The sequence below is a fragment of the Haliotis cracherodii genome, unplaced genomic scaffold, assembly GCF_022045235.1.
Source record: "Haliotis cracherodii isolate W230 unplaced genomic scaffold, xgHalCrac1.p SCAF_19, whole genome shotgun sequence".
NCBI lineage: Eukaryota > Metazoa > Mollusca > Gastropoda > Lepetellida > Haliotidae > Haliotis > Haliotis cracherodii.
Genome location: NW_027266274.1, coordinates 4538164 through 4556687, shown reverse-complemented (window position 1 = coordinate 4556687; position 18524 = coordinate 4538164). Strand labels below are relative to the sequence as shown.

Here is an 18524-nt window from a genome sequence, read left to right as displayed (position 1 = left end):
TTTTATGCCCCGGTTCATCTTTCTCCCCATCCCATATCTTCCCCCATTAAACTAATTAGATTACACCCTGGAGTTTCTTTAATAGCCTTAAAGCTAACAGACTGATGCAGTGTTGTTTACATCTGATCAGAACCTGAAGCTGCCCAGGACATGACACAAAATACGTTGGATTCCGAGCAATTTGATCCACATAAATTACTTTTCATGTAATGTCTATCACCTGATGTATATGTTTGTATAGGTTCCAACGCCGATATGGCTGTGATAACGGGACGGGGCTGTATCGCGGCAATCGGTTTGATTGTCGTGGCCTTCGTCATCGGGTTGATGATCGGCCTGTTCGCCCCAGAGCGCTACGGGCCCAAGTCAGACAAAATACTGAGCAGACTCACAAGAGATGCGGACCCTGATGTTGGCAACAGACTCATCAACGGGATCGACCCTGCGATCATTGACAAACACCTGCAGTAAGAATCTATTATCAGCATCTGATGTTTTGGGGTTTTTATCGAAGGGGCCTTATATATTTTTAGTTCAAATGAATGCAATACCGTGGTTAATGTTCTATTGTCGCCCTTGAATCGACGATTCCGATGACGGCGGGTTGTCTGTCTATCATCGAAAGCTGTGACATTTTCATCATCAAAAGGTGTACGAAAACGGTAAAACGCCACGACAGATCATTTATGTTAACTTGTTCTCGCGATTTCGTAGTACTACCGTTTGGACAAGCTGAGATTGCAGGGCGGTGGGTAGCCTCGAGGTTAAAGCGTTCGCTCGTCACGCCGAACACCCGAGTTCGATTCCCGACATGGTTACAATGTGTGAAGCCCATTTCTGGTGTCCCCGGCCGTGATATTGCTGGAATATTGCTAAAAGCGGCGTTAAACCATACTCACTCATTCACTCACTTACTGAGGTTGCAATATTTTACTATTTGCAAATGTCGTATTCTCGCCATTTGAAAAGAAAATCTGAAAGCAAGAGACGAATGGAGAGACACTTCGCGACGTGTAGTTCATCTATACGAATATTAAGTTAGTTAGTGGGTTCCAGGTCTCAGACGTTTACCACTTCATTGAAACTCACGAACACGTGTATGGTGCTGACAAACCTAGAAACATAATCGGGGCGAACAGTTATTCGAACCCACGATCATAGGTTTCTGATGTGACCAAGGGCCCCCTGAATATTAAGATTTTAGGGTTGAGTAATTTACATAATTCCTTTTATATCTTTAATTCAACTGCTGGGATTCGGTTTCCATTCACTGTATTGTCTTGCGTTTCAAGATCTGAAAATATTTAAAGTGTGTAAAATGTGTTCATGAGATTCAGAAAGTCATTAGGTGGGCATGTCACTATCACAAGCAAAATCGCATGCATGTTTCAGATTTTTGACATCACGCCCGCATCTTGCCGGAACTCCAGGCAACCTCCGTACGGCAGAGTACGTCAGAGATCAATGGACAGAACAGGGATATGACGTACAGATGGTGCCGTATAATGTTCTGCTGTCATACCCAGAGGAGAATCATATCAATACCGTAAATACCTATAAACAATCATTTCCTTGTAGACATATAGCAACGATGTATGTATTCCTCCTATATTGTATCTGTGTTGTCTTTCTCTCAGAACAAATGAATACCATTCGTCAGTGTGTTCATCACTCCGTAGTTGAGAGGTGACGACGCTGTACATCATCGTCAACAACGAATAGTGTGAATATGCTCATGCTTCTAATTAGGTGGGGGCACGGGTGGCCAAGTCGTCTAAGGCGCCGCGATTCGCTGTGCAGAGTCGCGTCCCCTGGGCACGCCAGAAACCTATGATTGTGGGTTCGAATCCCGGTTCGCCCCGATTATGTTTCTAGGTTTGTCAGCACCATACCCGTGCTCGTGGGTTTCACCGAAGTGGTAAACGTCTGAGACCTGCATCACTTCGGGATTTCCTCCCACATTAAGCTGACACGCCGTGATATAACTGGATTACTGTTAAAAGCGGCGTTAAACCCAAATCACTCACTCACACTCTAATTAGGCCTTACAAAAAATAAGATTTTTGGACTTAATCTTGTGAGAAGTAACAGTGATACACACATCTTAATAACTAAAAGGTATATTGATAAATCGAAAAGTGTATGTTTCCAGAAACAATTGCCAAATCCAACAACGTACCACAAAGTGGTATCATCTGTTCCCCAAACCGTCAAGCTGCTCCCTGATCCAAGTACATTTGTTATGACGCTATGACCATAGATGTAGTTACCATATGTAAAATGATGGAATTCATGATAGACGACATCTACACGTATTCAATCGGGTATGCAAAATTTGGGAATCGGACATTAAGGTAAGAAGTAGGTATCCAATGGGTTCCAATTGCTCTCCCATTCTGTCGATCTGTTTCTATGTGCATATGAATTGGAATTTCTGCTCAGATTGGCAAAATCAAAGCACGGGACTGTTTTTGGTCTTCGGCGTGACGAGCGAACGCTTTAACCACTAGGCTACCCGACCACCCTGTTTGTATATAATGTATGTGAACAGGAAGTCTTTCTGCTGCAGGCAAGTCTGGTGGCCTCTGACGGGAGAGTGTTGTACCAGACTTCCCCCGGTGAACATGCCTTGTCTCCCGAGGATACCCACCCCGAAGCCATACAACCATACAACGCCTTCTCTCCCAGCGGCAACCCCGAGGTAACTCAACAGTAGTGGTCGCGGACACACTTGACGTACTGACCCGTCTCACGACCACGTTCACTATATACGTCGACGTATTCAAAAAATAATTGAGTTCGTTTCCCAACATTATAATAAGGGGTCGATGATATTAAGTGACATTAATTACTTGCGAGGACTATAAACAATAACGTTGTTCACTCGTGCTCTTGATAGGACTTATGTAATTACTGTTTTTAGATGTATTGGGTACATCTCTTGAGTAGATAGTTTCATTGGCAAATGTTTTGCAAGTCAGTCGAGATATGCCATTAAGTACGTTGATATATGCACCTATCTGCATGCTTTGACAACAGGTTTTAGTTAAGTAGAATAGTAAGTTTATAATGACAAGATTCACAAGGAAGAGAATTGATGGACACCACAGTGTTTCTCATAATAAAGAAGTTGACATCCAAACATTCTCTTTCTTATGCGTATCACTTCTAAATGCCATTCAAAGACTTGACAAGATTCATGTCGCTTCAGTTGCCAGCTAATAGTGTCGTGTTTGCATGGCTTGATATTCCTTCGTTGTTCATAGTTGCTTTGACGATTAAGAGCTGAAGAACTGTGACTGGGGCGGACGATTCATGTGACTAGGGTTGACGATTCATGTGACTGGGGCGGACGATTCATGTGACTAGGTTTGACGATTCATGTGACTGGGGTAGACGATTCATGTGACTGGGGTAGACTATTCCTGTGACTGGGGTAGACGATTCCTGTGACTGGGGTAGACGATTCATGTGACTGGGGTAGACGATTCATGTGACTGAGTAAGGGCTGACGTTTTCGTCTTTGATGGAAAAGGTATTCATAGAGCTATTGCAAGAGCTAAAATGCCATCAATAGTTGCTCCTTCATCTGACCTTACAGAGTGAGTTAGTGTACGCCAACTACGCCCGAGACGTTGACTTTGAGAGCCTCATCCAACTTGGGGTAAATGTTTCGGGAAAGATCGTCATTGCTCGGTATGGACAGATCTTCCGTGGGAACAAGGTGAGGCAAGGTCCTTCTTATACGTTCGTGCATGTTTTTATGGCAGACTAATAAGTGGTATCTATTGAAGGACCGTTGGACTGCACACTCAGACCCCACAAAGGGGTGAAAATCAGTATAGAGCGAAGCCTCGTTTTTCAGGAAACACTACTTTCCGCACTTCACAAGAATGTATTCTGTAACAATGATTTCAATTGTTATTCCGGAATTCGTTTTAATCCGAACGAGTTGTCCCGATTAACTGTTTTTCACTGTTAATGATCTGGAAATAGCGGCAGCTGTGAAACCGATTGACTCGGTTATTGGGTTCATGGTCGGAGACTGCACTGTACTGTCAGAGCTATTGTCTATCAATAACTGAAAAAAATCACCTTGAAACGGTTTTGTCAACGTTTATGTGTTTTAGGAAGATATTTCTACTTTTCATCTTCAGAATTTAGGTTTTTATATAAGGGTCGCCATCTATTTAACACATGGAGAGTATGTACGTATGTTGTATCTTTTCTGTAATCTTAAATACGATAACATTAACGCTTTTCAAAAAAATGTATACACCGTGGATCAGAGGTGTGTTTTGGCACTTTTTCGACTTGGGGACCTAAGTTGAACCTGTCCGTATGCTACTCTCAAGAAAATTAAAAATATACTTTTGCAGTTGCCTCTGAAAGAGGACGGGCAACGTCTTGACCAGACTATCGGTATTTACCTTGGAGGCTAAAATCCAGTTGACAACATTAAAATGTTTATATCAATTATATCATGGTCTGTCAGGTTGATATGTGAGGAGAGCCCAATGTGATAATGGCGCAGGCCGTTTCCCACATGACGGGGGTATGGTGCTGACAGGCTACGGATGGTAACCGATGCTAATTCGGGCTTCGAATCCGTAATCAGCGGATCCTGAGGAAGGCCTATAACAACGAGGTGTCATACGTCACATTTTGACCTGTTACATGCATGTTGCTTTTAGTTCAATTAGATCATGGTAAGATTTGGTCTTCAGCATCTCATACTTGTATTAAGAGGCGAATAACGGGTTCTGACTTGTTTGATGCATATTATCGTATCTCAATTGCGGAGATCGATGCTCATGATGTCGATCACTTGATTATCTACTCCAGACTTGATTATTTACAGACCGACACCATATTGCTGGCGCTAATCAACAAACAAACAAACAAACAAACATACATACCATGGATTCTAAATTTGATATATGTACTCTGTGATGGACGTGATATGATTAAGCATTAATATGAAAATGTTAATTAATTTGCTTATATACATTGCTATGGTATGTGGTTTTAGGTTAACTTTGCTTACCAAAATGGTGCCGTTGGCGTCATCCTTTTCATGGATCCAAGTGACTACACCGACGGTAACGTCACGTATCCAGACAGCATCTGGCTACCACCTACCGGCGTCCAGAGGGGCAACATCGTTATGATTAAAGGGGATCAAGCCACCCCTGGGTACCCGGCAACTTGTAGGTGTCATACAGTTTTAGTGAAATACCAACTTTGTCAACGTGTTAATTTAAAATGCAGTCTTCGTAAAATACCTGTCAACTTAATCAATCGATATAACGGACAACTAAGTATCATTCGGTTTCACACGGGGGTCAAGCGGTTTTCAGGTAGCACCCTTGTCGGTTATTATTATGTATATTAAAGTTTGGTTTTGTCCTTAATGCCCGCATCCTTGTATGTTCAGGAATGTGTAAATATCTATCTTTTTTATGAACATTGATATGATCTGGATTCTTTTAGACACAAGTACAAGTGTATTGGTTATTTGTTTGAGGTTACCGCCTCTGTGGTCTAGTGGTAGAGTGTCCGCCCGGAGAGCGGAAAGTCCGGGGTTCCATCCCCGACCGCGTGATACCAAAAGACGTTAAAAGATGGTACTTGTTGTTAACCTGTCTGGCGCTCGGCATTAAGGGGCTAAAACAAGGACTGGTCGGCTCGGAGTCAGTATACTGTGTCTGAGTGGGGTATTCATGTTAAACTGCGGCATTGTATCTCAGTGAGCTAGCACTATATATCGCCATCAGTCCGGACTAGTACAAGCAGCCACACACACACACACACACACACACACACACACACACACACACGTGCATGCACGTCGCTATATAAGTTCAATAATCTTGGACGCGACGTTAAATCTCATTTCACCTCACCTCACCTTGTTTGAGGTTTTTTAGGGTTAAAGATGTATTAGTATAGTAGAGTCAACGTCCACTGAAATTATATCATATAGAAAAGCGCGTGTGCTATGATGTCAGTGGCAATTCAAGTTGTATTTAGAAGACACACGTGATCTACCCTTCACTAGTACTGTAACGAATTATCTTCAACTTAAACAAACCTTCGTATGATTTGAAACAATGTACTCACAGGGTATACGGAACGACTCACGGATGAAGAATTGAAGGCCAAACTTCCTAAAATACCGTGTCACCCAATAGGCTATGCTGATGCCTATATGTTACTGAAGTAAGATATGCTTCTTTAGATTATTAATTTGCAACCATAATTTATGTCTATATTTTACATGTATGAATAATTCCCGTTGATGTAGTAACTCGGTTCATTGACGAATAGAGTAAAATTAACTTCCGATGCCTTTATAAAATAATTAATGTAAAAATTTAGTTTCGTGATTGGAAAGTGCTCTTCGGTGTCCTAAAAGAAACAAACGGTAAAAGATGAAACATCGTTTTAAAAAATAATTATGGATATTTTAGATATTCAAATAAAATGTATCTTGCAAATGTTTGTTTTTTTAATATGTTTTTGAGCTTTCAATCCAAACAATGCCAAGATGCAATGATGTATGTATCTTTCCAGGGCGATGGAGGGATTGGCAGCTCCACCCGAGTGGCAAGGGGGCCTCAACATCACCTACAAACTTGGGGGAATCATGACGGCAAACACGTGTGTGTCCTCAGCAGCATCTGTGGATGGCGCTATGCTACCTTCATAGTTGTTGGATGTCTTATGTGACGGGCATGATCGCCATGTTTCTTAAACATTATATTTGATTTATTATATCTAACAGGTATGTCTTTATGACAAGAGGCTTGAGTGTAGTTGGAGTGTTCTGCCCTTATTGGTCTTTATATTTCTCGATCACTTCTATTACACGAGCATGGGTAGGGACGCAAGCCATGCGGACTCCGTGAAAGTATTCGATGTTTTCTTGTCATCAATGTTAAGCGGAACATATGTAACGATGCCGATGTTATAGTGCTAGCCCACTGAGATACCAAGCTGCAGAATTATCCTCTCAGACACAGTGTCCTAACTCCGAGCCGACCAATCCTTGTTTAAGCCACTTTATCATGAGCACCAGGCACAATAATATAAGTGCCTTCTTTTAACGTCTTTTGGTGTGAGGCGGTCGGGGTTCGAACCCTGGACTTTCCACGGAGGCAGCCTTTAACGACAGACATTCATGTATGATATGCATATTGGAACGGATTATTATTACAGTTCTCTTTATTTTTTGTTGCAGAAAGGTGAAATTGTACGTAAAGAACACATTGAAAACGGTCAAAATATACAACGTTATAGCTAAGATGAAAGGTGTCATAGAAAGCGGTAAGTATATCAAATAATTCTCTTTGGTCAGCATAGTCAGATATTAGCTGTATAACAACCAACCTTCACCTATTTTGTATTCCTGCAGACAGAGTGGTGCTAATAGGAAACCACAGAGACGCATGGGTGTTCGGCGGGGTTGACCCGTCTTCCGGAAGTGCCGCCGTCTTGGAAATGTCCAGAGTGTACGCCGACCAAGTCAAAGGCGGTAAGGTCATATCAAGATATGTGCCAAGATATATAATGTTCTGTAGTATTGGATGCTGTCAAATAGTTACAATCTAAGTATCTCCTATTTTAAATAATCTCGTATTCTAGTGGATGATTTTTAATATTTTTAACAGTTCCATGTAAAATTATCACTTTGTAAGGGATGGCGGTGCCTAGAGACGACATCCTGGATTAGTTCAAGTGAATGTTTGTAAGGGTTTTTTAGTTTTATCCTTAATTATCTTTTTTGTTCTAATCCATGAAAAGTAGAACAGTTGGTTAAATAGAAAAAAAATTCAACAATTTTTAATATAGCTTTTGGCATGGTTACTCGAGTCGAAATATTAAAAATGGTGACGTCAAACCAAATGCATAAAACTGAAAAGCTCTTTGAATACGACAATTCGACCAATGCTGTACTTGCCTATCTCCGTCACTTCAATAATAATAACTGCTTGTCCTAACGAAGTACCTGCGCTTCAGAGTTGATTTAGAAATAAAGTTTGCTCTGTCCCCAGAGCAATGATATAAATCTGCAAATTGTCCTCATAGTGTCCGTTCATCTTTCATAATGGCCGTCATAGCTCTGCTGCATGCCGTGTTGTTATGGTCTGTAGGTTGGGAGCCCCGGAGATCGGTCATGTTCTGCAGCTGGGATGCGGAGGAGTTTGGTCTGGTTGGGTCGTACGAGTGGGTCGAGGTAATTCCCTGATACAGAAAATACTGCAAGTGCATTAAAGTGGCGTTAAAATCATATTTCCTCGGGTTGGGATTGTTCCCAATTACGACTCTCCTTTTTGTATTCATTATTATGCCGACATGAATTAGTATTATCTTTGAATCTCTTGTTTTCTATATTTTCTTAAACTAACATTTTAGTATTGGGTGGGGACGTGTAGGGTTTTGATAAAATGGTTATTTGTGTCTGATTTCAAATTTACACAATTATGGATAATTAACAGGATAAATCAGTGTTACTTTTGATTAGTTTCACATCAAAATGTACTTACATGTTTGTTGTGCTTAACAACGACATAGTGTGATAATGAGGAGCATTTGCTAAATTTGCTGAACACTATAGAAATATACATACCCGTATTCAGCATAAAATGATGCTTGTTATGAAGAAATAGTGAATGTTTGTATCTACATTTCCCTTGTGACAGGAGAATGTCATGTGGCTACGGAACCAGGCCGTTGCTTATTTAAACATCGACTCAACAACAGCGGGTGAGTCAACTTCATTGACTTTCAAGTATTAATCATTTGCAATAACTGCGGTTCTAGACTACTGTGCAGAGTTACCTCCATTATCTGTGTCAGGATCCGCTGACTGTGGGTTCGGATCATAGATAGTCCCTAATTATGATCATTGGTTTTACACATGATCGTGGGTCTGTAGACATTTTGGGTTTTGCGCAGCAATGCGTTTACACACTGTGATATGACTGAAACACTCTTTAGTGGGTCGTTTAACTCATTCACGCTGTTAAGAACAGGGCCGCCTCCGTGGTCTATTGGTAGAGCGTCCGCCCGGAGAGCGGAAGGTTCGGTGTTCGATCCCCGGCCGCGTTATACCAAAATACGTTAAAAGATGGTACTTGTTGTTACCCTATCTTTAGCTCGGCTTAAAGGGTCTAAAACAAGGACTGGTCGGCTCGGAATCAGTATTCTATGTCTGAGTGGGGTATTCATGTTAAACTGCGACATGGTATCTCAGTGAGCTAGCACTATAAATCGGTATTAGTCCGGACTACACACATACGTGCATGCACGTCGCTATATAAGTGCAATAATCTTGGACGCGACGTTAAACCCATTTTCACATCACCTCACCTGTTAAGAACAGCGTTTAGTCCAAGTTATTCACTCATTTCAAGTAGTATCCTGCCCTTCCAGCTTACTATTTCACATGTCCTATAATGGTCCGTCCACCTTAAACATACAGACACTGCGCGTATAGGTGTGTCTACATTGTACATGATATTCTGATACAGAACAGTCTACATTATCTTTAGTTAACTGCATACTCACGGGACACCTGCATACATATCAATGTCTTGTACATTTAACATGTGTATACCTTACAGTGAATATCAAATATGTTATCATTTATGAACGTGATCTTTGGAATTTGGAACTAGCCCCCAGAATGTTTGCTTATCCTTAGAGTCGACAACATTGGGCTCAGTAACTTGGTTGATTGCAGGTCTTCGTATCCTAACGTCATGGGACATTGCTCATGAGATAAATCACTAGTTTGGTTGGTTCAGATTGCATTGTTTACAGATCTCTCTGGAATATATAGAACTGGAATACTTCTGACTACGACGGAAAACAAACGGAAAGACTGGGTGTGTTGGGTAGCGTATATAGCCAGTGGTTAAAGACCAGAGAACCTTCATCATGTGGTACACTTTGATGGTCTCCCCTTCGAGATAATGCTACAGTTTAATGAGATGTACACCCTATTGGAGTAAATGGTTTCAAGTCACACGGGCACATGACTATGTATTTTTTTGTATGTTTTCACTTCCAGGTAATTACACAATAAGTGTTGCCGCGACACCAACAATCAGACGTGCCATTTTCCGAGCAGCGCAAAAGGTTAGAAAGCTATATAATATAATAATATAATTAGTGCCGTTATGAAATAACCAGCTAGTTTTGAAAACCAAACCTTCACTGATAGGTTTTCCGCTGTTCGCCACTGTGCTGTACACTGTAATCAGAACGTGTTACACCACAACCAACAGAAACCTGTTGCATTTAGTTTGCCATATAGTGTTTGTGGAATACCCACCTTCGTGAAAATTGGATGATTTTTATTGGAGTCATAAAAAGTATCGACGTTAATTTTCCATGTTAAATTTGTGTGTGTTTTAGTGACAAATTACTCCTCACTTTTTCGTTGTTGGTGAACAAAATAAAAGCTACATGGACAAGCACAAACTGCCTTGACTTACTAATTGATAACCGCCATTTTACGGTGCGATGGATGAATAAATTAAAACTATTATGGTTAGCCTGGTGGTTAAAGCGTTCGCTCGTCACGCCGAAGACCAAGGGTTCGATTCCCCGAATGGGTACAATGTGTGAAACCAATTTCTGGTGTACCCCGTCGTAATATTGCTGAAATATTGCTAAAAGCGGTGTAATCCATACTCACTCACTCAAAGTGGCGTTAAACCCAACTAACTCACTCACTCATTCACTCACTGTTGTAGGTGCCGGATTCCCACCAGGCTGGTAGAACCCTGTTCGATGTATGGAGGGAGAGGAGACCAGATGCAGCCAAGAAGGAGTTCCCAAGGTATTGGGCACCATGATTAACATGCGATTTTCCTATTTTCCACCCAGCAAGCGTAATACCTCCAGCAAGCGTATGTCGACATATACATGCACACATCGTTCCGGATATTTTCTTATTAATATTTACAGGAATTTTATATACCATAGCCGTGTAATACTGACACATATTTCGACTGATACATCACGCTTGGGTGTATTTTCAGCCTCAAAATGCCCGGGGCAGGATCGGATTTTGTGCCATTCGAGGAGGATGTTGCTATTCCCACCTTAACAGCCGACTACAGGAACATGGTAATTATTGACAGGGCTTTCTCTCTCCCCCCTTCTCCTGGCCCAGTGATCAAGGGCGCCCCAACCCGTTTTGCAGGGTCACTGAGCCCATCGAATCCAAGATTCGTGCTTAAACTGGCTGCAGTGTTTTTGTTTGTTTACGTTTGGTTATAGTTATACTGATAATAAATAGCCGTGGTTCGGCCCAGTACGCACACGCACACGCACACGCACACGCACACGCATACGCACACGCACACACCCACGCATGCACAGACACCCTGTTTCGCCTTTCACACCTGACCGCCTCGGTGGTCTAGTTGTAGAGCGTCTGCCCGGAGAGCGGAAGGTCCGGGGTTCGATCCCGGCCGCCTCATACCAAAAAACGTTAAAAGCTAGTACTTGTTGTTACCATGCCCTGCGCTCAGCATTAAGGGGCTAAGACGAGGACCGGTCGGCTTGGAGTCAGTATACTGTGTCTGAATGGGGTATTCATGTTAAACTGCGGCATGGTATCTCAGTGAGCTAGCACTATAAATCGGCATGAGTCCGGACTTCACACACATACGTGCATGCACGTCGCTATATAAGTGCAATAATCTTGGACGCGACGTTAAACCCAATTTCACCTCACCTCACCTGTTAAGAACAGCGTTTAGTCGGCATTCCCCCGAAAGATTAACCTGTGTGTAAATGTGGAACTTCAAGAGACATATTGACCAGGGTATAAATGTGAAACTACATGAGACATATTGACCTGTGTATAAATCTGGAACTACATGAGACATATTGACCTGTGTGAAATGTGGAACTACATGAGACATATTGACCTGTGTGAAATCTGGAACTGCATGAGACATATTGACCTGTGTGAAATGTGGAACTACATGAGACATATTGACCTGTGTGAAAATGTGGAACTTTATGAGACATTTTGACCTGCGTGTAAATGTGAAACTAGATGAGATATATTGACCTGTGTATAAATGTGGAACTACATGAGACATATTGACCTGTGTATAAATGTGGAACTACATGAGACATATTGACCTGTGTATAAATCTGGAACTACATGAGACATATTGACCGGGGTATAAATCTGGAACTACATGAGACATATTGACCTTTGTATAAATATGGAACTACATGAGACATATTGACCTGTGTGAAATGTGTAACTACATGAGACATATTGACCTGTGTGTAAATTTGGAACTTTATGAGACATTTTGACCTGTATGTAAATGTGGAACTAGATGAGACATATTGACCTGTGTATAAATGTGGAACTACATGAGACATATTGACCGGCGTATAAATGTGTAACTACATGAGACATATTGACCTTTGTATAAATCTGGAACTACATGAGACATATTGACCTGTGTAAATGTGGAACTACATGAGACATATTGACCTGTGTGAAATGTGTATCTACATGAGACATATTGACCTGTGTGTAAATGTGGAACTACATGAGACATATTGACCTGTGTAAATGTGGAACTACATGAGACATATTGACCTTTGTGAAATGTGTATCTACATGAGTCATATTGACCTGTGTATAAATGTGTATCTACATGAGACATATTGACCTGTGTGAAATGTGGAACTACATGAGACATATTGACCTGTGTGAAATGTGTATCTACATGAGACATATTGACCTGTGTATAAATGTGTATCTACATGAGACATATTGACCTGTGTGAAATGTGTATCTACATGAGACATATTGACCTGTGTATAAATGTGTATCTACATGAGACATATTGACCTGTGTGAAATGTGGAACTACATGAGACATATTGACCTGTGTGAAATGTGTATCTACATAAGACATATTTACCGGTGTGTAAATCTGGAACTACGAGTACATGAGACATATTGACCGGTGTGTAAGATGTGAACTTTATGAGATACATTGACCTGTATGGAAATGTTGAACTAAATGAGTCATATTGACCGCGCGTGTGTGTGACACACTTAAATGACAAGTACACGGGTGTTTCGATACGAAGGTATGATTAAACGTTGCATCCCATAATTTATGTTCTGTAAAGAAAAAGGATTGTGGGTGGGGCCGTGAACCACCCCCTACCCGCTCATTCAATAGCATATTTAGGCAAAGGGAACTTAATTAAACTAAACAAGACATGATGAGTAAATTCAAAGTACAAGAACTGAGGTTTATGACAAGGTTACTCTTCATGTGCATGTCGTGCGCGGCAATCAATCATCATTGTGTCTGTTGCAGGATCTAGGGTACAGGGTGCACAAGGAAAACACCCATCCGTTGTACCACACTCTATATGGCGGGTACCGCTATGTCAAGATGATCGATCAGGAACTACGGGTTGCGAGGACAGTGGCAGCCCTTGTCATCGAGACAGCGCGAGATCTCGTCGATTCTCTGATTTTACCACTGGATGTGCGAGATTATGCTGAAGCAGTGGACGGTTATATTCAAACATTATTCGCCTCAGGAAGACAGAAATTCTCTTCTTACAATATAACGTCGGGTCAGTGACACTATTCTGTCTATGTTAAATAAACATGATTGTAGGTTAGCAAGCATAAATAACGTGGTTTAAATGTATTCCTCCAAATAGCAATAGCGCTAAAATAACATACATGCTGCCATGAACTCGATTCTGATTGGGTAATCAAAGGTATCAAATCAAAATGCGCCCTCTGATTGAAACCATGGATTCTGTTTGAAAATCCCGTTTGTTAATGACGCCTTTGATTTTATACTGAGACGGTTGTTATACATCGCACATATACTGCCGGGGAAAACACGTGAATGAGTGTGGTTGTAACGCCTCTCTGGACAGTACAACATCACAGCTTGATGTGGGAGGGAAAGCCCGAATTCATGCAGGTCTTAGAAACTTAGCACGAGCACAGGATGGTGTTGCTAACCTAGCACATGAGCAGGGCAAACCGGGATTTGAACTCACGCAGCTAGGTTTCTAGCACGCCTAAGGGACGCTTATATACATTGGAGACAATTCCGTTACAGTGATTTCCTTCTTCAATTTCAGTGGCTATCAAGTCCGCATCCCAGAATTTTACCAATGCCGCAAAGGCATTTCACTTTGCTTTGGACAAAGTTGATTTACACAAGTAAGGAACCTTCTTTCCTTGTGAGTGAGTGGGGGAGAGGGTGGTAGGGTTGAGTGAATGAGTGAGTTATCACGCCACCTTGAACAATATAACGAGTGATGTCCCTTCTATGTACCTCCTATTGACCAATGAAATTCATGTCACTTGCATTTGCTTCCAGCAAAATGGCGGCGCTCAGTCAAGACGATATGATCCAATAATCAAGATCTTTATTGTATTAAAACCTCACGAAGTGCATCAAATCGCGTCAGCACATTGATTAAAAACATGAAAAGATCTGGAAAAATTCTACTGACGCCGAGTTAACGGTACGAATACTTTGCAAATCCTGCAATGGAGCGAAATCTGCACAGCAGTTTACGAACCGGATGTCGATTACGTTACACGATTTTGATTGGACTATGCATAGACCCGTTTGTCTAGCCAAAACATTACTCCATAATTCCAGCAAGTTTGGCAAGGGTAGAAACTTGACTTTAATTGTCAGTCAACTGGACATATCATATAGATGGACATATCAGGTTGAAAGTAGAACAACTCGGCCAATACAAATTGAGCCAGAGGTTGTATAAAAGTGACCCGGAACTACTGTCGTTTAGTCGAGTAAAATATTGTTACCATGGTCGATAATTTATAGATGCGTATTAGTGCCACATTCTGAAAAAGAATCATCATGACACTATTCACATCTACGTATATGATATGATGATCAACGTAGCAGAAAGTAGCATCTTTGTAAATGTAAATATGGTCTACGTAGATGTAAGTATCAGTATATATTTGTTTAGAATGTGGCACTAATACGCCTCCATAATAATTCGAAAGTAGATGCTATTTTCTTCTTCGTAGATCATTAGTATCATCTCCGTGGACTAAAGCATCTTCTACGTAACTGAAGTATCGCAGATCGTAGATGATTTATTATTTTTAGAATGTGGCACTAATACAAACAGGAACAAAACCCTGCAAAGACAATATCTAGTGAACATATATGAAAATAGAAATACCAGACGTTTTCCACCAGTGATGGTTGTACACGGGAACAAATACGTAGTCCTTATCACAGTGTTATTAACACCTTCAGCCTGAAATCATCAGTACATTCTCTGCACCTTTTTACTCAACGCAAAAGTACATTACATTTACAAAAGTAAATCATTAAGATGAACATACGACATTATTCCAGCCCTCTTGAAGTGAGAGCGGTCAACGAGAAGTTACAGACAGTGGAGAAGGCATTCCAGGTTCACACCGGACTCCCAAACCGGAAGGAATACAAGTAAGTTACAGTTACTGTACTATTTCATTCTTGTATGATTCCCAGAGACACTGTCACATGTGGACGTATAACGCTGTCGTCTTTCAAACCAGTCTTTATACCATCCCAAGTCTGAACGTTTAACTGCATAGTCAGAGATATTTTATTTTTTAATATTTTATGAGCATATCTATTACATGATTATTTCACGTGTTTACACCCCTGTACAATACCACGTGGACGGGCGTATCGGGGTATATTGTTTCCATGGTAAGAGTAAATAAATGAATACTATTTATTAATTGACACCAATAAACTGCAGTTTTTAGTTTGGATGCAATGGATGGCTTGATATACTTCAGTAATTTGTAGCGTATTAGCAAATCTTTTCGGACTTATTTAAATGAGAGTCGTTTCCTGTTATGTATGTAATACATTAAGGTAGACAGAAAAATAATTCGGCAGCCTGGGGTAACAACATAAATTAGTTTCCAAGAACTCAGTTCTTCCTGAGTTCTTCCTGAGTTCTTCCTCAATTCTCTAGTGACAGAGCGGTAATATCAGCCTTTCGATCACAGATGTGAGTTCGAATCCCAGGTAAAAAAGTTTACACATTTTCTCAACTTTGATTAAAATTCACAGAAGGAATCGGAGGAAATGGAAAATGCTAAAACGTAAATAATCCTAACATGGCAATATGATAAAAGTGTGTGGTAATATTGTGAACCTACACTTTTAAGAGAGACAGAAAGGTGTATCGGTCAATAAACGATCACTTATAACCACAGAAACCATGCCAAGCAGATGAGTTGAGGTGAAATGGGGTTTAACATCGCGTGCAAGATTATTGCACTTATATATCGACGCGCGAGTGTGCGTGAGTGCGTGCGTGCGGACTGACTCCGGTTTTATAGTTCTAGCCCAATATAATGCCGTAGTTTAACATGGATATCCGACTATACGTAGACGCTGTATACTGACTCCGAGCCAACCAGTCCTTGTGTTAAAACGCGAGTGAGGGGAATCAGCTCGCTCAGCAGAGGTGCCACTGTTCACGACCAACCCGCAACACAGACCTGAGTGAAATATCAATCAGTTTATTAGACAGCCACAGAATCGTTATATAATCAGTCAACAATAGAATGATCACAGTCAATTATTACAGCATGTTTACAATCAGTAATAGAGTACATATATGCGAAGAACATCAAATCAATATGATATACTACAGTTTACATATGATTGAAAGGCGACCATGGGGGCGACTAACGGGATCGGGTGGTTGGGCTCGCTGACTTGATTGATGTATGTCACCGTATCCCAATTGCGTGGATCGATGCTCATGATGTCAATGACTGAATTGTCTGGTCCAGACTCGATTATTTACAGACAGCCGTCATGTAGCTGTAATAATGCCGCGTACAGCGTTAAACATCAAACAAACAAACGAATATAGTATACCCGACACTCTTACTAATATATACATTACCCGAGTGGGAATTCACACAAGATACATTCTAGTTCAGCAACAATACATATTCCAAAAGGTAAACAACGTAATAAAAATAACAGAATTGGCATAATCTATACACAGACGCTGTACAATGGGAATATCTAAGCTAGACACACAAGTTTAAGCCTGCAGGTATTGCCCAGGGTAACAACACATAGTTAAGGTTTAACATAGTACAAAATATTTGTAAACTTTGTCCAATTTCCCCATGTTAATACCTTTTTATTCCCTTAATGCCGAGCGCCAGGCAGGGTAACAACAAGTACCATTCTTTAACGTATTTTGGTATGACGCGGCAGGAGGATCAAACCACCGACCTTCCGCACTCCAGGCAGACCCTGTGTCCAGACCACGGTGGTGGTCAATGGAAACGAGACCTTGGGGTATAAACAACTTAACCAGGGTCTAAAAAAATTGTTTTTCAACTTCAGGCACGTGCTGCTATCCCCGAGCAGCGCCGACTACTACAAAACGACCACGTTTCCAGGGATGGCGGACCTCCTCTATCATATCGGGGACAACGTGACACGCTGGAGGGAGGTCAAGACCCATCTGTCCGTCCTGACCTTCTGCATACAGTCAGCGGCCGATATACTTACAAGCTAGTTCTACACAGACGTTTTGTTGTTTCAATAAGGATGTTATAACAGTGATTTCAATGATATGTCTTATGTGTAAGTTACTTCCAAATGATACCTCCGGTAGATTCGTTCAAAATGGAGTGGGCGAGTGTGGTTCTACCACGCTTTTAGCAGTATTCAAGCGATATTGAGGCGGGGGACACTCAAAATGGGCTTAACACTTGAGGGGAATCAAACCCGGGTCTTCGGCGTGACGAGCAAACGCTTTAACCACTGGGCTACCCCACCGCCCATAGTTCTAACTGGACATTATTATTGGTGATATTATGAAATTTTCCATCATTATATTCAAGGAGTCAAGCTTGTATATGCGATACAGTATATATGTCCGCGGGTCTTCATTAAGAGCATTTAATTTTTTTCTGAGATAAATCGAGTTGACTCGTATGTAACTGTCAAAGTTCAATTCTTTATACTGAAATAAAGAATTGAACTGTCAAAATGCAAAAGAAAATGTTGCTGTGAATTCGATTGTGCTTGGTTGACTTTTGTACCACAGCGCAAATGTCTCATTTCACTTAAGAATCATATAGGGAAATCACGTACTGCGTTACTGCGTATTTGATAGACAAGTCTAGGAAGCCATGAAAGCATATCATTTTACTGTGTCTAGAAATAAGCGTTCACTTTTTTATTTCCATCAGTATATATGTTTTGTGTTGTGTCCTGACAAATCTCGGTATGGGAGATAAAAAGTTACTTAATATGATCACAGTTCCTTCTGCGTCTGAGTATAGAGCCATACATAAAGACATCATTGACTTATCTTCTTGGAGACTCAACATTGTCTGATCGACCGTGTGCTAAGAGTTTACGCCCATCATTCAGAATATATCAAATCGGAAGGCAGTACGAATGG

At 41.1% G+C, this 18524-nt stretch overlaps 1 protein-coding gene across 1 annotated transcript; it reads left to right on the top strand.

The window, feature by feature from the left end:
• Positions 1–255: 255 nt before the first annotated feature.
• Positions 256–17750, top strand: LOC139466894 (N-acetylated-alpha-linked acidic dipeptidase 2-like). Its single transcript, XM_071248620.1, has 18 exons — positions 256–467; positions 1393–1546; positions 2570–2701; positions 3602–3724; positions 5033–5210; positions 6126–6222; positions 6577–6663; positions 7244–7329; positions 7418–7537; positions 8157–8239; positions 8706–8769; positions 10079–10146; positions 10767–10852; positions 11055–11142; positions 13382–13646; positions 14172–14253; positions 15440–15532; positions 17456–17750. The coding sequence occupies exons 1-18, from the start codon at positions 256–258 to the stop codon at positions 17628–17630; spliced, it is 2193 nt and encodes a 730-aa protein (XP_071104721.1). The 3' UTR covers positions 17631–17750.
• The last annotated feature ends 774 nt before the right edge of the window (positions 17751–18524 follow it).